General features: G+C 40.5%; 1 protein-coding gene across 1 annotated transcript; it reads left to right on the top strand.

The window, feature by feature from the left end:
• The first annotated feature begins 16,066 nt into the window (after window positions 1–16,066).
• LOC120047694 (TYRO protein tyrosine kinase-binding protein-like) lies at window positions 16,067–19,553 on the top strand. Its single transcript, XM_038993246.1, has 4 exons — window positions 16,067–16,112; window positions 18,822–18,989; window positions 19,153–19,217; window positions 19,362–19,553. Exons 1-4 carry the CDS (start codon window positions 16,067–16,069, stop codon window positions 19,416–19,418), a joined length of 336 nt encoding a protein of 111 aa, XP_038849174.1. The 3' UTR covers window positions 19,419–19,553.
• Window positions 19,554–25,212: the final 5,659 nt, after the last annotated feature.

Below are 25,212 nucleotides of genomic sequence, written 5' to 3'. Positions count from 1 at the left end.
CATTCCTCCGGACAGAGCCTGTGTAACTGAGTCAGGTTTGTAGGCCTCCTTGCTCGAAAAACACTTTTTCAGTTCTGCTCACAAATTTTCTATAGGATTGAGGTCAGGGCTTTGTGATGACCACTCCAATACCCAATACCTTGACGTTGTTGTCCTTAAGCCATTTTGCTACAACTTTGGAAGTATGCTTGGGGTCATTGTCCATTTGGAAGACCCATTTGCGACCAAGCTTTAACTTCCTGACTGATGTCTTGAGATGTTGCTTCAATATATCCACATAATTTTCCTTCCTCGTGATGCCATCTATTTTGTGAATTGCACCAGTCCCACCTGCAGCAAAGCACCCCCACAACACGATGCTGCCACCCCTGTGCTTCACGGTTGGGATGGTGTTCTTCGGCTTGCAAGCCTCCCCCTTTTTCACCCAAACATAATGATGGTCATTATGGCCAAACAGTTCTATTTTTGTTTCATCAGACCAGAGGACATTTCTCCAAAAAGTACAATCCTTGTCCCCATGTGCAGTTGCAAACCGTAGTCTGTCTGGCTTTTTTATGGTGGTTTTGGAGCAGTGGCTTCTTCCTTGCTGAGCGGCATTTCAGGTAATGTCGATCTAGGACTCGTTTTACTGTGGATATAGATACTTTTGTACCTGTTTCCTCCAGCATCTTCACAAGGTCCTTTGCTGTTGCTCTGGGATTGATTTGCACTTTTCGCACCAAAGTACGTTCATCTCTAGGAAACAGAACGCTTCTCCTTCCTGAGCGGTATGACGGCTGCGTGATCCCATGGTGTTTATACTTTTGTATTATTGTTTGTACAGATGAACGTGGTACCTTCCGGCATTTGGAAATTGCTCCCAAGGATGAACCAGACTTGTGGAGGTCTACAATTTTTTTTCTGAGGTCTTGGCTGATTTCTTTTGATTTTCCCTTGATGTCAAGCAAAGAGACACTGAGTTTGAAGGTAGGCCTTGAACTACATCCACAGGTAAACCTCCAATTGACTCAAATTATGTCAATTAGCCTATCAGAATCTTCTAAAGCCATGACATAATTTTCTGGAATTTTCCAAGATGTTTAAAGGCACAGTCAACTTAGTGTATGTAAACTTCTGACCCACTGGAATTGTGATACATTGAATAGTAAGTGAAATAATCTGTCTTTTAACAATTGTTGGAAAAATTACTTGTGTCATGCACAAAGGAGATGTCCTAACCGACTTGCCAAAACTATAGTTTGTCAACAAGAAATTTGTGGAGTGGTTGAAAAATGAGTTTTAATGACTCCAACCTAAGTGTATGTAGACTTCCGACTTCAACTGTATATATTCACAGTATTATGAATGAATTGTTGTTTATTTGGTAGCATTTCGTAGTGTGACTAATTTTACTAATTGCATTAGTACTGTACAAAGTTAGAGTTGTGCTATTCCCCATACCTCCTGCTTCCAATGGGGAGACCTGAGGTCAACCTACCCCCACCCCCCTCCCCATCTTGTACTTCTGATTGGGTAGACCTTCCCAGTAGCCTGCCTAGCTCACAAACTAGAACTATGGTGCCCACTCCGCCAAGGTTAATTGACCCACAGTCCCACACGGTGACATGATATCATTAACGTGACGTGCAAATGAGCGAAAGAAAACCGATCACGCAAATGTCACCATTCCACATTTTTTTGTGAGGGCAAGATGCCGCCTGGGCGGCTGTCCATGTCGCTTGTACCTAAATCCGCCACTGGACGTAGTCAATATAACTATTTGTTTAGCACTTTTGAAATTTACAGCGACAGAAATCAGAACATGGGTCGTTCTTACAGTGTTCTTCCTGTACACCAAGTCAGAACCGTAAGATAAATAAAGTGGGCATATAAGCAGACAATGGAAGCTCTTACAATATTCAATGTTATCATTTCTCTAAAACAGCTTATAGGCTACATGTGCACCACCAAGTCAGAACAGTAGGCAAAATTAAGAGAGGTAAATAGACTAAATGATTAGAGTGAGGCACATGGGCTACTAACATCTTACTACACAACATACACTTAGTATTACTTTCTTAGATACAGTATACATATCTCCCTGGCATATTACATAATTTATACAGCAGCATACAATACATATTTAGACTCACCTTGTTTTGCTGTGCTCACTTGAACAGGAAGGTGGCGCGGCGGTCCTTCATGTACACATTTTGTCATCAAAGTCTGGCATTCTCTGAATTTATGGTGCTTTCAAAACAACTGGGAACTCAGAAAAAAACAAGGTTTAATCATTATGATGTCTTTGATCTTAAGGTCATAGCTCTAAGAGGCCAGATTTACAATTCCGAGTTGGATGACCATTCAAAAGGTGTTTTCCCAGTCGGAGCTCGTCTATTCATGAATTCCCAGTTGTCTTGAACTCACTGAAGTCAAGTTTTCGCAGTTCCAAGTTAACAGTTGTTTTGAGCATGGCACAAATCATGCTTCATTGACAGCATGTTCAATGTTGAATGTTTATCATTTTAAACTTGGAAAAGAGCTCCTTAATCCCAGACTTGGGACCAGACAGCCACTCCCCTGAATAGCAGGCTAGTGATTGCAATGATTGCAGTTAGCCACTGTCACTGATTCCTTCCAAACCACTCATTGTTGAATTTGTGAATTACGATAAGTTTTATCTATAATTTCTCTTCATTATTTCTCTTCATATGACAAGGATTAAAAATAACTTGACAGTAGATTGTCGACTTGATTCATGATGATTGAGAGAGAGTGAGAGAGAGAGAAAGAGAGGGAGAATAAGAAAGAGATTTCCTTGATGTAGTAGGAATCTTCCTATATGCCATCATCACGGACTACTGTATTATTTAGAAACCTTTAGTTCCTCTTCCTCTCCACTGCAGCGGTTGGTATCTGCATGAGGAGGAAATCTAACTGAACAGTCTCATTGGCTGCTTTGGTCTCAAACCAATGAGAGGAGGGGAATCCAGCATCAAAGCATACACCCACTATTCCTTATCAAACTGATAAGCGTCTACATGCATGCTAGGAAAGACATGAATCTGGCTTGTCTTATTTTAGCACTAAGTGTTTATATTGACATGTTTAGCATTTCTCATTCATGGCTGAGATCAAGTCCATTGGAAAATAATTAAGTCAGTCATTTATTTGAACAATCTGCATATATTCTTTATTTTAATGGCATTTTATCCTAGATTGACTAAATCAAAGGGTAATTCAACCCAGACCTTGTAGCCTACTAGCAGCTCTTGTTAGCTTTTCAGGACAGGACAGAGCCTCCAGCATAGGATTTGAGAATTTTTTATACAGCTGATTCAGTGTTTCTTTGTCCGCATGGAAAGGCTATGAAGCCCTCTAGCGTCTGTTTGATACACTTTGATACACTTGCCCCATCTAGTGTAATGCAAGCTCAACTACCACGTTCCTCTGTGTTAGGAGGGCTGAGGAGCGGTCTTGACAAGGACAGCCCATGGAGTCTTTTTAACTTCATGAATTGAATTGAAGTCTTAATTAAGACACATGATAATTATTATTGGAAGGTTTGAACTGTATGATTTGAAAATAAGGTGGCATCTGTGTAGCCTATCCCAACTTAGACTTTTTAAAGAATATACAACTTTTTATCAGCAAGTTACCTATGTTCACAATGGCAAATACACTTTCTTTAAATTAACACCCACAACCTCCTGTGAATGATTATTTTATAGGTGACCTTTTTCACTAAATAGTCTGAAGGGAAATGTTTCCAATCAAGCAGCTCCATTTATGCACTACTGTAATGTCAGTCAGATGTGTATACCTGCTGTTTGTAGACAAGGTGGACACAATGATGAGTTATCATTGTTTGACTGATGAGAGTGTTACAGCAGGTGAAGGGCATCGGTGAGTGTTACTGACTCATTCAACATGCTAATCCCTAATTCAGACGGAGGCTGTATCCACTGTTACAGGGACTGATAACACCTTCAGAGGATGGAAAATGCAGTGATTCCTGATGTATGGAAAGACTCTCTCAGTGAAAGTGTTTGTGAATGTGTATATATGTGTGTTATTATCTGGGTCAGAGAATGACAGCTTTCCTCTGTACCAGTCCAGCTGCACTCTGACCCTCTTGGGTTTCTGTCTCACGGTTAGGCGATCGAGTCTGTGAACACGTGGCACCATTAGAACATATGTTAAATACCTATCCTTTAAAAACCACACACTCCAGGATCCTCTACACATGCCGAAGTCTCCCTTCCTCCGGCAAGACTCTGTGATCACACCCACGATCCGTCCTGTACTGTCCTCAACCTCATCGTGTGTTCCTGAGTTAAAGCCCTCAGAGGCCAGGGCCATTGTATAGTCATCAAATCTCTCTGGGTTGTCAGGAAGTTGCAGTATATCACTGTGCTTAGATCATCAGACAAGATAGATGTGAGTTTGCAGTGTTGGGGTCAAGAGTCACTGGAACTGACAACACACACATACCATGATTAAATAAAAATTGAGGTAGGGACATAATCTTATTATTAAGTAAATTTCATTCACTAAGCATATTTCTTGATTTCTGTGTTGGAACCTTTTAATGGCGTTAAAGTTTTACCCCAATTGTATCTAATATTCACTGTATTGAATTCTTGCCTGCATCTTCTCCCAGACCCTATAGTGCAGGGTTCTCATGTGCTTTGCCACATCAATCAGTCCTCCTGAAACCCTCTCACGGTCTGGCAGTGTGCACTAGGTTCTGGAAGAACAGTCAGGAGTCAGTGGGGTTGGATACAGAACCACTGAGAAGAGAGAGACCGGAGGTAGATCACTTACCTTTCCAAGATGGCCCTGTAGTGCTGCAGAGAAACAAAATACATTTTTATCCTCTTCTATGGTTCTGATTGTGTCTGAAAGTGATGATCGCTCTCTGCTCATCTCCTCAATCTTCTCCTTCATCTTCTGACTCTTCTGCTTCTCTTCCTCCCTTAGTGCAACTATCCTGACCTCTTCCTCTTGTAGGTACAGATGAAGCTTCTCAAACTCCTCCTTGATCTGCCTCTCTGTGTGCTGAGCCTGGCTCTGGAGATAGCAAATAAGAATGTGTCGATAGTAACATCAGTCACCAGTTTATCATCCATAATTCCACAGGGTAGAAATGTGGCTGTGATCATTCTGCATTCTTACATTAATGTGCTCTGCTGTTTGATCACAGGTCAGTTTAACGTCATTAAAGACATTCAGCTTATCCTGAAATGAAAAAACATAGAAGTTGGGTGTAAAACACTGAATTATCAAAGACATAAAATGTCACAATTTTGATGTATTGACCGTGTTGTCCCCTTGGTCTTCAATTGTTGCTTGGAATCTTGATTATTTTCAAAGTCCATGAATAAGTCATACAATGTAAGTTAGTTGAATGGTGAATAGATGAATGTCACAGTGCTGTTCTGTTCTTTAATCCATTTTACTTGGATCTCTCTTGCTCAGGTGAGTCAGGGGTGGAGCTATAAAAAATAGCAATACAAGGGTCATAGATTTCTGCAGTTATACTCTTCTCTGAATACTTATAATTAGTGTGCTTGGTTCACCATGAAAAATACTGTGCTCTTGCATGCTTATTGGTTGCTTTGTGACTATAAACATCAAACCAACTTCAAAATGTGCAGGCTGGCAAAACTACAATATAACTTTCAGAATTGTAAAGGCCTACAAACAGGCAATGGAGTGCATCAGACATATAAAGGAAACAGGGGAGGAGGAGTGGGAGGAGCAGAGAAACCTGTTATTATTCAAAAGGGAAAACTCCTAGCAAGCCCTAGTGAAAGACAGTAACTGATCATCGTAGAAGGTCCTGTAGATAAGTTTACAATGAGGTAAGATCATTCTGTTTACAATGTATTATTTTGTTTATTCTGGTTAACTTTTTTAAAACTTAGTGTTGTTTCCATTGCACTCCACTAAAAGACATAAGATGAAATGTTTGTCTCAATTCAGATAATTTGATTGATATGTGTTAGATTTTAACTCGGTAAATTCAGATTTTTTAATTTAATGTTTATTTTTTTTGTTCAACTACATTATAAAAAATAATTTGGCATCTGTGTAGCATATCCAACTCTTATTTTTTTTTATATACAACTTCTTATTAGCCAGTCCTATCTTCACAATTGCAAATTCGCCCACAACCATGTGACTCATTCTTATGTCGGTGAACTTTTCAAGTACATTTTCTGTGGAAAAAGTCAAGCTGTTCTACTTCTGTTCCACTGAAATGGCAATCAGATGTGTACAGTGCATTCGGAAAGTATTCAGACCCCTTGACTTTTTTCACATTTAGTTATGTTACAAACTTCTTCAAAAATCGATTCAATAAAAAAAATCATCATCTATCTACAAACAATACCCCATAACGACAAAGCGAAAACATGCTTTTAATTTTTTTGCAAATGTATAAAAGCACTAACAGAAATACCTTATTTACATAACTATTCAGACCCTTTGCTATGAGACTTGAATTTGAGCTCAGGTGCATCCTGTTTCCATTGATCATCCTTGAGATGTTTCTACAACTTGATTGGAGTCCACCTGTGGGAAATTCAATTGATTGGACATGATTTGGAAAGGCACACACCTGCCTATATAAGCTCCCACAGTTGACAGTGCATGTCAGAGCAAAAACCAAGCCATGAGGTCATATGAATTGTCCGTAGAGCTCCAAGACAGGATTGTGTCGAGGCACAGATCTAGGGAAGGGTACCAAAAAATGTCTGCAGCATTGAAGGTCCCCAAGAACACAGTGGCTTCCATCATTCTTAAATGGAAGAAGTTTGGAGCCACCAAGACTCTTCCTAGAGCTGGCCGCCTGGCCAAACTGAGGAATCGGGGGAGAAGGGCCTTGGTCAGGGAGGTGACCAAGACCCCGATGGCCACTCTGACAGAGCTCCAGAGCTCCTCTGTGGAGATGAGAGAAACTTCCAGAAGGACAACCATCTCTGCAGCACTCCACCAATCAGGCCTTTATGGTAGAGTGGCCAGACGGAAGCCACTCCTCAGTTAAAGACACATGACAGCCCGCTTGGAGTTTGCCAAAAGGCACCTAAAGACTCTCAGACCATGAGAAACAAGATGCTCTGGTCTGATTGAGGAAACCTGGCACCATTGCTACAATGAAGCATGGTGGTGGGCAGCATCATGCTGTGGGGATGTTTTCAGTGGCAGGGACTGGGAGACTAGTCAGGATCGAGGGAAAGATGAAAGAAGCAAAGTACAGAGAGATTCTTGATGAAAACCTGCTCCAGAGCGCTCAGGACCTCAGACTGGGGCGTAGGTTCACCTTCTAACAGAAAAATTACCCTAAGCACACAGCTAAGACAATGCAGGAGTGGCTTCGGGACAAGTGTCTGAATGTTCTTGAGTGGACCAGCCAGAGCCCGGACTTGAACCCGATCTAACATCTCTGGAGATACCTGAAAATAGCGACGCTCCCCATCCAACCTGACAGATCTTCAGAGGATCTGCAGAGAAGAATGGGAGAAACTCCCCAAATACAGGTGTGCCAAGCTTGTAGTGTCATACCCAAGAAGTCTTGAGGCTGTAATTGCTGCCAAATGTGCTTCAACAAAGTACTGATTTAAGGGTCTGAATACTTATATAAATGTGATTTTTCAGTTTTTTATTTGTAATAATTTTGTAATAATTTCTAAAAAACTGTTGTTGCTTTGTCGTTATGGGTTATTGTGTGTAGATTGATACGTTTGGACATTTTTTATCTATTTTAGAATATGACTGTAAAGTAGCAACATGGAAAAAGGGGTCTGAATACTTTCCAAATGCACCGTATGCCTTCTGTTTATAGACAAGGTGGACGCAAGGAAACCAATACAACAACCAGGGATTCAGAGTAGTTTGTGTTCCCATGTGAAACCCATTCAGCTCATATAATGTTGGTGTAAACATTGATGCTTCAATAAACCAAAGGTCTTCTTGAGTAGTGACCTTAAATTTCTCCATAGGGATATTGTATTGTGTTTGTAAATGCAGACACAAATTATGTTAATAGATTGTGTTCTGTTCCAGTAGATTGTATGGTGATAATCAAAGAAAATGTCAGACAACGCAGCATTGCTAATGATTCTCTTATTTTGCCTCTGTGGTAAGTGATGTGATGAACTTCCACACCTACAGTATATTCACACCCCTATCTGAATTGATTTGTGTGTATGTATGTATGTATGTGTGTGTGTGTGTGTGTGTGTGTGTGTGTGTGTGTGTGTGTGTGTGTATGCACGCTTGTGCCTACACCCTTGCACACATACAAGGTGGTCCCAAGAGGAAAATAAGACAACAAAACAGTTTGGGTAAACAGAAACTCAACTGCAGCCTCTATTGGTACATGTAGGCTTCTCACCCTCAAACATTATAGTGAAATACAGTTGAAGTCGGAAGTTTACATACACCTTAGCCAAATACATTTAAACTCAGTTTTTCACAATTCTTGACATTTAATCCTAGTAAGAGTTCCCTGTCTTAGGTCAGTTAGGATCACCACTTTATTTTAAGAATGTGAATTGTCAGAATAATAGTAGAGAGAATAATTTATTTCAGCTTTTATTTCTTTCATCACATTCCCAGTGGGTCAGAAGTTTACATACACTCAATTAGTATTTGGTAGCACTGCCTTTAAATTGTTTAACTTGAGTCAAACATTTCGGGTAGCCTTCCACAAGTTTCCCAAAATAAGTTCAATGAATTTTGGCCCATTCTTCCTGACAGAGCTGGTGTAATTGAGTCAGGTTTGTAGGCCTCTTTGCTCTCACACGCCTTTTCAGTTCTGCCCACAAATTTTCTATAGGATTGAGATCAGGACTTTGTGAAGGCCACTCCAATACCTTGACTTTGTTGTCCTTAAGCCATTTTTGCCACAACTTTGGAAGTATGCTTGGGGTCATTGTCCATTTGGAAGACCCATTTGCGACCAAGCTTTAACTCCCTGACTGATGTCTTGAGATGTTGCTTCAATATATCCACATAATTTCCCTGCCTCATGATGCCATCTATTTTGTGAAGGGCACCAGTCCCTCCTGCAGCAAAGCACCCCCACAGCATGATGTTGCCCCCCCTGTGTTTCACAGTTGGGATGGTGTTCTTCGGCTTGCAAGCCTCCCCCTTTTTCCGGCATTTCAGGTTATGTCAATATAGGACTCGTTTTACTGTGGATATAGATACTTTTATACCTTTTCCTCCAGCATTTTCACAAGGTCCTTTGCTGTTGCTCTGGGATGGATTTGCACTTTTCGCACCAAAGTACGTTCATCTCTAGGAGACAGAACGCGTCTCCTTCCTGAGCAGTATGATGGCTGCGTGGTCCCATGGTGTTTATACTTGCCTACTATATATATATATATATATATATATATATGTTTAACTTTTTTTGGGACTAAGCAGTCTTTATAAATACTTACTTAAATACATTTTTTCAACTGGTACGGGGGGACTTTCATCCTCTTTGCCCGCTTTGAAGATAATACAGTGCCACCATCGCGGCCCGCTAACAAGGACTGCGTCCACCCCTCTTCCGACGTGAGTAAAACATTTAAACATATTAATCCTCGCAAGGCTGCTGGCCCAGATGGCATCCCTAGCCGCGTCCTTAGAGCATGCGCAGACCAGCTAGCTGGTGTGTTTATGGACATATTCAGTCGCTCCCAATCTGCTGTCCCCACATGCTTCACGATGGCCACCATTGTTCCTGTACTCAAGAATGCAAAGATAACTGAACTAAATGACTGCCGCCCCGTAGCACTCACTTCTGTCATCATGAAAAGCTTTGAGTGACTAGTCAAGGATCATATCACCTCCACCTTACCGGCCAGCCTAGACCCACTTCAGTTTGCATACCGCTCCAACAGGTCCACAGACGATGCAATCACCATCACACTGCACACTGCCCTATCCCATCTGAACAAGAGGAATACCTATGTAAGAATGCTGTTCATTGACTACAGCTCAGCATTCAACACCATAGTACCCTCCAAGCTCGTCATTAAGCTGAAGGCCCTGGGTCCAAACCCCGCCCTGTGCAATTGGGTTCAGGAAACAGCAGAGGGAGCACCCCCCTATCCACATCAAAGGGACAGCAGTTGATAAGGTGGAAAGTTTTAAGATCCTCAGCGTACACATCACAGACAAACTGAAATGGTCCACCCACACAGATAGTGTGGTGAAGAAGGCGCAACAGCGCCTCTTCAACCTCAGGAGGCTGAAAAAATTTGGCTTGTCACCCAAAACCCCGATAAACTTTTACAGATGCACAATCGAGAGCATCCTGTCGGGCTGTATCACAACCTGGTACGGCAACTGCACCGCCCTCAACCGCAAGACTCTCCAGAGGGTGGTGCGATCTGCACAACGCATCACCGGGGGCAAACTATCTGCCCTCCATGACACCTACTGAACCGGATGTCACAGGAAGGCCAAAAAGATCATCAAGGACAACAACCACCCGAGCCACTGCCTGTTCACACCACTACCATCCAGAAGGCGAGGTCAGTACAGGTGCATCAAAGCTGAGACCGAGAGACTGAAAAAAAGCTTCTATTTCAAGGACATCAGACTGCTAAACAGCAATCACTAACTCAGAGAGGCTGCTGCCTACATTGAGACCCAATCACTGGCCACTTTAATAAATGGATCATTATTCACTTTTAACAATGCTACTTTAAATAATGCCACTTTAATAATGTTTACATATCTTACATTACCCATATCATATGTATATACTGTATTTTATACCATCTATTGCACCTTGCCTATGCCGCTCGGCCATCGCTCATCCATATATTTATATGTACATATTCTCATTCACCCCTTTAGATGTGTGTATTAGGTAGTTGTTGGGAAATTAGATTACTTGTTAGATATTACTGCGCTGTCAGAACTAGAAGCCTAAGCATTTCGCTACACTCGCATTGACATCTGCTAACCATGTGTATGTGACCAATAAAATTTGATTTGGAATTTGATTTGGACATGAACGTGTTTATGAGAGTCTCCCCGTCATATTAATGTGTAGCCCAAACTGTTCGGACGCTACAGACAGAGGTTGGCAGATCAACTGTACCGACCTCAGACGAGTCCGCTTGTGGCGGTCCTAGAGCAAAACAGAGAACAGAGTCTCTTCTTTCAATAGAGGGTTCATAATAGTTTGTAGGCCAAACCGTTCGGACGCTACAGACGATTTTGTGAGAAGAACCATTTTCGGATGTCTCATGGTCTGACAAACACCGCTCCAGCTCTGTCACCTTTCACCGCAGATGCAGAAGTGTGACATAGGCAGATGCGATGGATTGAGATGCATCCAATGCAAAAAAAACTGATGTCTCCAGCTTAAACTGATGGAATATTATTGATTTTTTTGTATTATCCTAATAGATTTTCTGCGGGGCGCGGATATTGACCTTAGGGGTTCACCTGTCTCCTCCCCTTCATCTACACTGATTAAAATTGATTTAACAAGTGACATCAAGAAGGGATCATAGGTTTCACCTGGTCAGTCAGTCATGGAAAGAGCAGGTATTAATGTTCTTAATGTTTTGTATACTCAGTGTATATTATAATTACATTGACAATTATCTCTTTTTCATTTTTCTCCTCAAGAAAAGGTTGTGGCTGACCCAGGTACAAGTATGTATCATGATAAACACATATCATATTAAGCATAACATCAGGACTGAGAGACACAAATTCCATATTTTTCACACATTGGGGACCAAAATAATCATATTTCCTGTCACTCTTCACCCATCCCACTCTTGTCCTCCATCCCCTCTCATCTATCTCCTCTATTATTCACCCTCCTCTACCAGATACCCCGTCCTGCTACAGGATCGAACCTGGCACCATGGCTGGCATCATCGCTGCAGATGTGATCCTGACCATTGCCGGTGTCATTGTCACGTACCACTGTGCCAGCCGACGCAGACAGACGTCGAAAAGAGAGTTTTTTTTTTCATGAACATAATATTTCCCTACTGCTTCCATTGGATCAAGGACCACTGCCCTCCGCCCGCTATGAGCAATATTATATTTATGAAAGTTTAGCTTCCCCCTTTCATTGTCATGGTTCCTGCATCCCTGCGAAGATTCTATAGCTTCCCTTTTATCCTCATTCTAGAATTATAAGGAACTATGAACAGCTCTATACTATTCAAGTTAAACACATAGAGTCTGTAACACATGTACTGTTTATTAAGTGCTTAAGTGTAAACCATAACCTATTACCATCAGCCAACTGTAAATCACTAAATATCTCTAATATGTTGTATGTAAGAAAATGTTTGAGAACTCTAATGGTCTCTCTCTCTCTCCCTCTCTCTCTCCCTCTCTCTCTCTAGCTGATCAAGTCTACATGAATGTCAGGGCAAACTGCAAAACCTGAGAATCCTCAGCAAGCACCAGAATTGTTGTTAGATATATTTGTGTATACTGTGCAATCTGATTTTACATCATATTTGTCAATACATTCTTGTGATTTGATTTGAAGTGTCTCATGAACTGCTATTCACTGCCACCTCCTGGTGAAAACTCAACTCTACACCTTCAGAATTAAAAAATCACACTGAAAGTTGTAATTATTAAAAGATTTACTCAAATAAAAAGGTGATACACATACACATACATATTGTGTTGACCCAGTAGGTATAGAGATGTAGAGGAGGCTCCTAGCCACGATAAGCCTGTGTAGAGTAGTATGTATGTGTGGTTTAGATGGCTATCTGTCCTGTCCATGTCTCCCATGTTAAATGCTGACTAAGTCAAAGAGGCCCACACACTACGCTTGGTTCTCAGATACTTTGTATCTCTGAACCATCTGTCTGATCAGCGTCCTGTCTATTGATGTTTCTCTTTCTCTCTCATTTTTTCTCTTTCTCACACACTGTCCTTGTTGTTTCATCATGGGTTGAAGGAAACAGAGTAGAGATGATAACCCATCTGAGAACCACAATGGAAATAAGTCACAGACTTCTTTGCGTTTATCCTGTAGGATTCTTAATCAAGTGTATCATTTTGTAAATGTGGCTTGTTTTTAAAATATCAAATAAACTAACACAAAATGTAATGTCCAGTTCAATGACAATATAGTCTGGAGCTCTGTTAGAGTGACCGTTGGGTTCTTGGTCACCTTCCAGACCAAGGCCCTTCTCCCCCGATTGCTCAGTTTGGCCGGGCGGATAGCTCTAGGAAGAGTCTTGGGGATTCTAAACTTCTTCCATTTAAGAATGAAGGAGGCCACTGTGTTATTAGGGATCTTCAATGCTGCAGACATTTTTTGGTACCCTTCCCTAGATCTGTGCCTCGACATAATCCTGTCTCGACACGCTACTGACAATTCCTTTGACCTCATGGCTTGGTTTTTGCTGTGGGACATTATATAGATAGGTGTGTGCCTTTTCAAATCATGAATCATCAATTGAACTTACCACAGATGGACTCCAATCAAGTTGTAGAAACATCTCAAGGATGATCAAGGATGGAAATCTCGAGTGTTGCAGCGGTCTATGGCACTGCATCTCAGTGCTAGAGGCATCACTACAGACCCTCGTTCGATTCTAGACTGTATCACAACCGGCCGTGATTGGGAGTCCCATAGGACAGAGTACAATCGGCCCAGCGTCTTTAGGGTTTGGCTGGGGTAGGTAAGAATTTGTTCTAAAAAAAGACTTAAAAGAAATATATTTAAAAAATGGAAACGAGATGCACCTATGCTCAATTTCGAGTCTCAAAGTAAAGGGTCTGTGTACTTACAGTATGTAAACAAGGTACAACTGTTTTTTATTGTAAATAAATTTGCTAAAATTTCTAAAAACCTGTTTTTGCTTCGTCATTATGCGGTATTGTGTGTAGATTGTTGATGTTTTTTAAATATTTTTTTATACATTGTAGAATAAGGATGTAAATTAACAAAATGTGGAAAAGGTAAAGAGGTCTGAATACTCTCCGAAGGCACTGTATATGAATGGGTGTACATGGAATAACTCCCTACATCATTCATTCTAAAAAAGAAATGTTCTTGCCTGAGAACCTTTTTGACCAGTGCCATATAAATTGTTTTTATGAATGTAGGCCTACAGTAGTTTACCTACTCAACTCTGAGATGAAAGAACTTTGAACATAAAGTACCACGGTCATCCCTCTACCCTTGGTATGGTATTGTGTTATTTTTGTCTCTGTGGTACACTCTGAAATGTGAACTCTGAGTTGACTGTTGATTTCCATCCACTGTATCTTTTATAGATAGGCTACCTTATGTCCCTAATGTAGGGAGGTGTTCAATGTGCCGACAGGGTAAGCTATCATTTCAGATGAACTTGTGGTTGAGAGAATCAGGCTTGGCTAGAGCTGCTCTCGGGTGTTGGTAACCACAGCCTACAGAAAACCACAGGTCATGTTAGAAAGAAGAAAAGAACTGACAATCTGCAGGACGCTGAGCGGAAAAGGTCTAGTGTGGTGGCCATGGTAACAAGCAAGGCCTTTGTCAGAGACAAATAGCGGAGCTGACGTCCCTCATCCACAATTAGCAGAAGAAGACACTGTCTGCTGAGATCTGGGTTCTTGATCTGTCAGATAACACTGTAGAGTGACAAGTAAATGTCTATGATGAATGTCAATATTTGTTCCGTTGACCCATCACAGTAGTGTATGAGGTGTATAGTGTGTTGAGGCTCCTCCTCATGTTGATAGGCTAGGTCATTTCCTGAGCTGGTGTGAGTCTAACCACTAAAAGTCAGAAGTAAAACCCCTCACTGACTTCTCTGGTATTGGCCTGACCTACCAATCAGGGAAGTGAAGTTCTGTTTGTATTTTTAAGAAATGGGTTTAGACACACTCCTGCCCACTGGCCCCCAGAAATGGCAAACTATATCAGCATTGTATGAAGACAATATTGGTATACATTACAATACAGTAACAGTAGCTGCTACTAACTGAACACTGTTGTAACGGGTGTCTAGATCTTCCTCCTCCTCAGACGAGGAGAGGAGAGAAGGATCGGAGGACCAAAATGCAGCGGGTTGTGAATACATAATGAACTTTAATAACCAAAACGACGAAACACGAAATAACACTTAGAAATACAAAATAACAAACGAAGTAGACAGACCTGGACTACGAACTTATATACAACGAAGAACGAACGAACAAGTACTGATTACAAACAAAACGAACTCACGATACAGTCCCGTATGGTGCAACAAACACTGACACAGGAAACAATCACCCACAAACAAACAGTGTGAACAGCCAACCTATATATGGTTCTCAATCAGATGAAACGTCAAACACCTGTCTCTGATTGAGAACCATATAAGGCTGATTACAAGTGACCTAAACATAGAAACACAAAACATAGAATGCCCACCCCAACTCACGCCCTGACCAACTAAACACATACAAAAATAACATAAAACAGGTCAGGAACGTGACAACTGTATAGCCTCAACATGGTCAAAACTATAATGTGGATGTCATGACTGGTCAGTCCTTGCATCCATAGCAATGTCTATGAATTTGAGAATGGTTACATTCCTCCAGCCACATCCCTCAGCTTTTCCCTGAAACAGGGGCAGGGAAAAAACTTTGTTATTGTTTCAACTGCTGATTGCTGCTTTAAGTATGAATCTAAATTAATAGAAGTATTTCAGGAGGGTGAAAAAGTTATTCTGGGGGAGAAAGGTTTTTAACATTTGAGCCAATGACTATGTCTTGTCTTCTCAAAACGACATGTATGTTATCAATCTGTGTGAGCTGACGTGTGTAGAGTTCAACACTCATGTGGACATGACATCACAGGGGCAGAAACAGAAACCCACTCACTGGCTTCCTTGTCAGTCTGCTCCCCCTTCGCTCTCTCACACACAGGCACACAGTTACAGGACACACAGAACACTGTCTCTAGCACTCCTGCGGTTTACATAGTACCTTGTCTGTTTTGCTACCACAGAGTCATTGGGGACAGATTACCTTGGACAAAGCACCAGGGACCCGGAGCCTTAGACCTCTCCTCTCCTCTAGTCTCCTTAGTAGGACCAGGCTGAAAATGGGCAAGGCCCTCTGTATCGTGGCTCCCCTGAAAGGAATGTTTGGTAAGTGGCTCTACATGTGGTCATATTATCAAGAAACTATCTGTTGATAAGTAACTGCATGCTAAGGTTACGGTTAGGGTTAGAATAAGGTTTTGGCTAAGGGTTAGGGAAAGGGGTACGTTTAAGGTTAGGGTAAGGCTTAAGGTTAGTAAATAGTTAGTTGACATGTTACTGATCAAGTGTTAACCTTGACCGTTATGTTCGCAAGTAACTGAGTTGACCTGTTTTTAAATTGTGATCATACTGATAATAGAGTTTCTCTACGCAACATAATATGCATCATAGGAATAACACGACTGTGGTTGGGAAGTCAGAGTCTTTAAAGAGGCATCCCTAGTTGTAAAGGATGTGGTTTACTGTATGGATAAAAGTCAACATTGTGCTGCCCTCTTCATTGACCTGTCAAAGGCTTTTGATATTGTTGATCACTCACTGCTAATTCAGAGGCATTCCTCAATTGGCCTAGACCAGGCTGCATGTAACTGGTTTAAAAAATAATTGACAGAAAGAACGCAATGTATATCTACTGATGGTGTTAAATCAGGTTTCCTGGATATTATGAAAGGTGTCCCGCAGGGGTCTATTCTTTCTGGGTCCTGTACTTTTTACCATTTACATTAACAATATCTGCTTGTCTGTAAAAAAAAATTGTAACCTGCACTTGTAAGCCGATGATACTGTTGTGTATGCTATTGCCCCCACGGTTGACCAGGTTCTATCTGAACTGCAGTCTGCCTTCATCGTATAACAGAAAAACTTTATTGACCTGAAATTAGTACTGAATCCAGGTAAAACTAAAAATATGTTGTTCTCTAGAGTGCATAAAAGTAAGTCTGATGATTTAAGCATAATGTACTTTGGATGGTTTCCATATTGATCATGTCCCTGCTTGCAAAAATCTGGACATCTAATAGATTAAAATCTATCTTTTATAAAGCATATTGATGAGTTATACTGAACAAAAATATAAAAGCAACATGCAACAATTTCAACAATTTTACTGAGTTAGTTCATATAAGGAAATCAGTCATCTGAAATAAATTCATTAGGCTCTAATATATGGATTTCACATGCCTGGGCAGTGTTTCAGCCATGGGTGGGCCTGGGAGGGCATAAGCCCACCCACTTGTGAGCCAGCTCCATCCACTAGGGAGTCAGGCCCAGCCAATCAGAATGAGTTTTTCCCCACAAAAGGGCTTTATTACCAACCAAAATACTCCTCAGTTTCATCAGCTGTCCGGGTGTCTGGTCTCAGACGAACCCGTTGGTGAAGAAGCCAAATGTGGAGGTCCTGGGCTGGTGTGGTTACACATTGTCTTCGGTTGTGAGGCCGGTTGGACGTACGTCCAAATTCTATGAAATGACGTTGGAGGCGGCTTATGGTAGAGAAATGAACATACAATTATCTGGTAACAGCTCTGGTGGACATTCCTGCAGTCAGCATGCCAATTGCACGCTCCCTCAAAACTTGAGACATCTTTGACAAAACCGCACACTTTAGAGTGGCCTTTTATTATCCCCAGCACAAGGTGCACCTGTGTAATGATCATGTTGTTAATCAGCTTCTTGATATGCCACACCTGTCAGGTGGATTGATTATCTTGGCTCGGAGAAATGCTCACTCACAGGGACGTAAACACATTTGTGGACCAAATTTGAGAAAAATAAGCTTGTCTGTGCATATGGAACATTTCTGGGATCTTCTATTTCAGCTCATGAAACATGGGACCAACACTTTACATGTTGCGTATACATTTTTGTTCTGTATAGTTAAGAAGCTGAGGATAGAAATAGGCTTCTTCTATAGAAATAGGTCCTGCCTCTCGCTAAATAGTAGAAAGCAGATTGTTCAGTCGACGTTGCTATCGGTCCTAGACTATGGCGACTATACGAACGCAGCTACCACTTCGTTATAGCCATTAGATGCAGTTTGTCATAATGTGCTTTATTACTGGTGACAATTTTAGTACAAATCACGGCATTCTCTACTGAAAAGTTGGTTGGCCCTCTTTGATGTCACGTAGGTTGAAACATTGCTATGGTTTCATTTATAAAGCCCTTCGACAAAAAGTCCCACTGTAACAAACATAATTACTCAACTTTAGACATAGAAGTTACCACAGGATGGCTAATTCTGGAAATTCATTTGGTCTGTACTGAGTTAGGTAAATCAGCTTTTAGTTTTTTTGCACGTTATTTGTGGAACAATCTTCAAAATGTTCTTAAATGTGATGTTTTGGTGACTCTTGGGCAATTCAGAAAGCTGATTGAGGACCTTATTACTGATTGTGTTTGTTTTTTGTAACTGCTTGTGTTTTGTGTTTATATTTTGATGTATTTTTTGTAATTTATGTAATTCATGGCTCATCTGTAAAAGAGAACTTTGGTTTCAGTATGACTCTCTGATCAAATAAAGGTTAAGTAAATAAGTCAGCATTAAATATTTTCTAAAGGACATGTATCTAATGTTAGAATTCGTTTTACTAAACAAATTAAAATGATAGTTGAAATAAAGTCTGTGTTGACTTTTTGAAGTGTTTGTTTGTGCGAGTTGGTGTACAAGAAATGTACCCAAAAAGAAGAAGTGTCCTTATTACAGAGTTTTTCACCTGCATCAGAGTCATTCATGACATATTATACAGTACATGTTCTGTTATCTGCTTTAGTAAGTGAATTACCAAAACCCACGTTTTGACTATGGTCAGTAAGCAGAATGCTCTCTCTCTCCAGACTGTGGCTACTGCTATCAGATAGATATGGGGGCATTGGTGGGCATCATCGCCTGTGACATCATCCTGACCCTCCTCATCGCTCTCGCCATGTTCTGTTTTGCTTCATTACGGAAGAAGAGGAGTCAACAGGAATCCAGACTGGAGGGTGAGGGGTGTGTGTGTGTGTGTGTGTGTGTGTGTGTGTGTGTGTGTGTGTGTGTGCGTGTGTGTGTGTGTGTGTGTGTGTGTGTGTGTGACTGTGTTTGTGTGTGTGCTTGCATGCATCCTCCACTCATCCCTAACCCCTCCTGTTTGCCATCTCTCCTCAGGTAAAGGGAAAACACTCACAGCATCAAAAAGGAAGACAGTAGAAATCACAGAGTCTCCCTACCAGGTACAGAGGCACTAACCATAGAATAGCACAGTCCTCAAAGCATACAGAATTTACATTCATACGGAGTAACTGTTCATGTCTGGTGTGATACACTTATGATTCTTTCCCTGTTGAATTGTTTTATTTTTGCCTTTACTGTTGTAGGAGCTGCATGGAATTCAGTCAGACGTGTACAGTGATCTCCAACAGTTTCAGAAATGAGACGGACTGCATGTATCTTGCTGCCTGGTGCTTAAATCTGACAAGGACTGAAATTTGCACATCTGGGATTTATATTTATACTCATCTCCTTACTGTTATCTTTCAACTTTTGTGTGTCTTTCTAATTGTACAGTTAATAGAATAGCATTAGACACAAGAGATATTGTATATATTTTACATAAATAGACCTGTTTATGTTTGTTTAATAGGATACCTTTTATAGTGTTTTTAAAAAAATCATTTACATGCACTTTTATTGCATTATACATCTGTAATTTCTGTTGATTAACGGGGTTATTTTATTATATATTTCACATCTTTTGTATATTGCCAGAAACAGTTCATGGAAGCCTCATTAATATTGCCCACAGGATGTTGGTGGCACCTTAATTGGGGAGGACTGGCTCATGGTAAAGGCTGAAGCCGGGTAGGTGGAATTGTATCAAACACATGGTTTCTATGGGTTTGATGACATTCCATTCGCTCCTTTCCAGCCATTATTATGAGCCGTCCTCCCCTCAGCAGCCTCCACTGATATTGCCTATTATTAATATTAGTCATATGATCTGAAAAACTATTAGTCAACTGGGATGAAAAACTTCCAGAAGACATTTTAAGTTGAGTTTCTCTCTGCTCCTTGTTAGTCATAAAATGTAGTGCCTTACTCACTATAAACACCATGGTTGTGGTCAATTCATAATAATGTGAAGAAAAAAATACTCTACATCCTCTTTGAAGAGGTGTGGGGACTTAGGTGTTAAATAAATAAAATCAAACGATTTTGGAGCCCAGTGCTGTTTATTGTATTGGTGAGGTTGTTACATATCAAATAGATTGTTCATTGCTTTTATTCAACACTAAAGTATGTCTCCATTTCTAAAATAAACATTAACAAAACTTTTTTTACACCTACTTCAGATGTGTTTATATTTTGAATGAATTGCATCTTTCTAATACTGACATATTGAGGTAGGTTGTATAATCAAGAAACATATCCAATCAAAACAAAGACACCGCTGTTAGTCACATGTTTGCCCTTTCTGTAGGGTTGGTGAGTTGTAAACAATGGATCGCATGTCAGCAGTGGGAAATTGATTGCGCTGCCACATTTGACTGAGCAGTCACTGGAAAGGGAGTAAAATATCACTTAATAGATTAATAGACCAGGCTGGTCTGATAGACTAGACACCACATAGTAAACAAAAATCTGGGACACTGAAATTAGTATGTTAAGTTTGGTATGGTTACAAAAGTATAACACAAATGTCTAGCAACCCACAGACAACTTTAGCATTTCAGCTAATTAGCAACTTTACGACTACTTACTACCTTTTATCTACTTTGCAACTATTTAACATGTTAGCTAACCCTTCCCCTAACATTAACCCATTAAGCTAAACCTCCCCTAACCCTAACCCTAACCCTAACCTTAACCCTTAAACCTAAATAATAACCCTAATCTTAACCAGTGGTGTAGTGCTATTTTGTTAGGTTAGGGAGCGCAAAAATAACGTGTTTTCTTCAATCAAAGTTTGTACTGACAAATGTAGCCAATTTAATATGTTTAAAATGCATCCTCCAATTGCAACATCTGGCTATGCCCACACATTTTGGTTCACGAACATTTTCTATTTTTAATACCATCAAACAAGCATAGGCTACCTAATTTTAAAATAGGCCATCATCCCTGTCAATCGTGAATGATAATTCTTCATGTTTTACCGGTGAAACGTCAAAGCTGCTTCTCCATGCCAATCATTTGATTGATCTCAATCGGTTTCATGGGAGTATGCATTTATATCTTCCTGAATTACTGTTTCTAAGTGAATTAGAGCAGATGGTGCTAACAAACTATTAGCCTTTCTTGTATTTTGTTTCAATCAAAGTATATATCCTGCCTAGTGACGAACTATGTTGAGTTTTGACACATGATCATTTTTTGGGGACTATTCAGCTTCAGCTAACCATCCTAATATCTCATTAGTGTAACAGTGACATTATAGGCCTACCATGCTACAGTATTATATTCTCTTCTGTTATGTAAAATGCAAATGTATAATTAAGTGATCTTGCTAGACATTGATTCAGCATTGATCTAACTACTAAACGAGCACCATTTGAGAAGTAATAATCTTCTATTTGTAATAATAATAATAATAATAAGTGATGAGTATGACCATTAGGCGTAGGCAACAGATCTTGATGAGATGTCATTTTAAGCGATTGGAGCACCCTTCGTGGTGTTGAAAGGACAGCGCCAGGATTGTACAATTATGTTAAAGAAGTTTAACCAACTTGTGGTGCTGGAGGATAGCTGAAGGACAGCTCAGCCATTTGGCCAGTTCAGGAACAAACAACAATAATCCTTCAGTAGGCCTGTAGCCTAATAGGCCTGTGACTATGTGGTATAGCTATTTGTAGGCTATAGCCTAATGTATATACAAATACATAGTGGTCACATATTGTTCTGGGTTCCACTGAGCAAGAGGGGGTCTGTTGAGTTTCATGAACATCGAGGCAGACACACTTTTTTCAATATTCTGATTGGCCAAAGTGCTCAAGCATCCGACAGGCCTCTGCAGTGCACACACGTAGCCTACTGTTGGTCAAAATTCTTGACTACGCCAGAGAGAATACATGGAAGAATTGACCATTTACCTACCTCTAAGCAGTTAAACAGTATCAGTCAAAAGTTTGGACACATCTACTTATTCAAGGGTTTTTATTTATTTTTACTATTTTCTACATTCTGAAATAACACATTCTTCAAAGAAGCCACCCTTTGCCTTGATGACAGCTTTGCACCCTCTTGGCATTCTCTCAACCGGCTTCATGGAGAATGCTTTTTCAACAGTCTTGAAGGAGTTCCCACATATGCTGAGCACTTGTTGGCTGCTTTTCCTTCACTTTTCCTTCAAAAACATCTCAGTTGGGATGAGGTTGGGTGATTGTGGAGGCCAGGTCATCTGATGCAGTACTCCATTACTCTCCTTTGTCAAATAGCCCTTACACAGCCTGAAGGTGTGTTTTGGGTCATTGTCCTGTTGAAAAACAAATGATTGTCCCACTATGCGCAAACCACATGGGATGGCGTATCGCTGCAGAATGCTGTGATAGCCATGCTGGTTACGTGTGCCTTGAATTCTAAATAAATCACTGACAGTGTCACCAGCAAAGCACCCCCACACCATCACACCTCTTCCTCCATGCGTCACAATAGGAACCACACATGCGGAGATCATCTGTTCACCTGCACTGCGTCTCACAAAGACACAGCGTTTGGAACCAAAAATCTCTTCTTATTATTGGTGTCCTTTAGTAAGGGTTTCTTTGAAGAAATTTGACCATAAAGGCCTGATTCACTCAGTCTCTTCTGAACAGTTGATGTTGTGATGTTTCTGTTACTTGACCTCTGTGAAGCATTTATTCGGGCTTCAATCTGAGGTGCAGTTAACTCTAATGAACTTATCCTCTGCAACAGAGGTAACTCTGGGTCTTCCTTTCCTATGGCGGTCCTCATGAGAGCCAGTTTCATCATAGCGCTTGATGGTTTTTGCAACTGCACTTGAAGAAAATGTCGAAGTTCTTGAAATGTTCCATATTGACTGACCTTCATGTCTTAGAGTAATGATGGACTGTCGTTTCTCTTCGCTTTTTTATCTGTTCTTGCCATAATATGGACTTGGTCTTTTACCAAATAGGGCTATCTCTGCAGGCACACCTGTTAATTGAAATGCATTCCAGGTTGACTACCTCTTTGAAGCCGGTTGAGAGAATGCCAAGAGTGTGCAAAGCTGTCATCAAGGCAAAGGGTGTATCAAATATATTTTGACTAGTTTAACATTGTTTTTGGTTACTACATGATTCTATATATGTCATTTCATAGTGTTGATGTCTTCACTATTATTCTACAATGTAGAAAATTGTAAAAATAAAGAAAAATACTTGAATGAGTAGTTGTGTCCAAACTTTTGACTGGTACTGTACATATTTATTTGGTTTGTAATGGAATTTTATCAGGAATTAAATCAAGTTAATTTAGAATTTATCAGAACACATTTTCCAGAAATACTTTTCCCAGCTCCAAGTATTCTCAAATTGCAAAAAAAAGCGAGGGAGCACCTCTCCTTTGCACTCTGGCAACACTACATCCCTAACCTTAACCCTTAACCCTAACCCCTAGCCTGGCTTATGTTAGCCACCTAGCTAACTTTATCTACACCAAATAGGAATTCGTAACATAAGTATTGCAAATTCGTAGCATATTGTACAAAAATGCAATTTGTAACATATGACACTGTTAGGAATTTTGTTAATAATAATTAAAACAATTTCTAGATTTAGATAAAACTATAACTAATTGAACTCTGCACGCCTAGTGAAAAGAGATTTGTACTGTGGGTTATAAAGTAAGCAGAAAGGGTCGTTAAACTATGGTTGAACTGACCCAACTTAGCCCTGAGATGTTTAGATAAGGCTGTGAGTAACTTTTTAGGTCTTCCATTATCTTGAGTTGTCTGCTAAAGTGGTAATAAATTATAGTGAGCCTTCAGGAGAATAGAATTATATTGTATGTCATGTGTGTGCGCTGGGAAGTTGGAATGAACTTTTGAACCTGTTTTATAAAGGTCAGGAGGAGGAGATTTATTCTGTAACCTATGACGTCATATCTTGTATATAAACTGTTGTTTATGGTCAAATGGGAGCGTGCTCCGAGAATAAATACTATTATCTAATTTTAATAAGACTGTATCCTGTCTATTTTATGTTAATAAGTATCTTACAAATTCTTATAAATAGACAGATTGATTTTAATTAATGAGTACATTAGAGGAATTATTTAATTCCCTCAACAGACACCAATTGTAATTTGCAACATATCATACGAAATGGATGATGGACAACCACAAACCAATACATACTATACCAAACCTAATTTACTAATTTGAGTTTCCCAAATGTTCATTTACTTTGTTACGTCTACCCCTGAGTCCAGGTTGCATAGTCGGAGCAAAGGCGGGTTGTTGAGTAGAGCATGATTCGACAGGGTTAGAGGTGATGGCCAGAGACTCAAGACTCCCGCCTTGTCTTCTATCTTTCCTAGGTTGGGTCAGCCTCACAAACAAATTCTGCGACCTGCGTATTCATAATAAAAGACCGATTGCACGGCGTGCCGACTGACTTGCCTGGCTGCTCTGTGAGAAGAGGAAAAGGGCACCTGGCGAGGTGGGTCTTCGGTGATCAATTGGTCATGATGATGTTGATGCTGATCGTTGCTTTCAACCCTTCTGTTCACTCGTATCCATTTTCACTCTCTGGTTGAATTTGACTTTGTAGGGCTTGTGCTGATACATGTTAGCAGTTGCATTTGCATTGAGAGTCATCCTCACCGCTTTACCAGATAACTGCATACCACAACTTATTGCATCTATGTTACTGGCATTTTATTAAATTGCACTTCAGTAGCATATAGCCTGTGTTCTAAAATCATTATGTTCTGTGCTTATACTTCTAAAGTTACCCAGGTGTCCTTACATTGCACACAGGTTATTTATATGGTATTGATCTGTGAGACAGGCAGTCAGCAGCAGGCAGTACATGAGGACTCCTGGCACACATTATTGGCTTCATCAGTAATGTTTGTGGTTTCTTCCAGGCTCTGGGGGTAGCAAGTCGACCGTGTCCTTCACCCGGAGAGAGATTTGTGTTTGGGCTGGTGCCATTGTCACTATCCCCTGTTGGTATGACTACCCATAAGGACACACTGTTAGGAGGGTGATGTGGTTCAGGGTCT

The sequence above is a fragment of the Salvelinus namaycush genome, chromosome 5 (assembly GCF_016432855.1).
Source record: "Salvelinus namaycush isolate Seneca chromosome 5, SaNama_1.0, whole genome shotgun sequence".
Lineage (NCBI taxonomy): Eukaryota > Metazoa > Chordata > Actinopteri > Salmoniformes > Salmonidae > Salvelinus > Salvelinus namaycush.
Note: the sequence above shows the minus strand (reverse complement) of the source record. Positions and strands in the feature narration are given on the sequence as shown.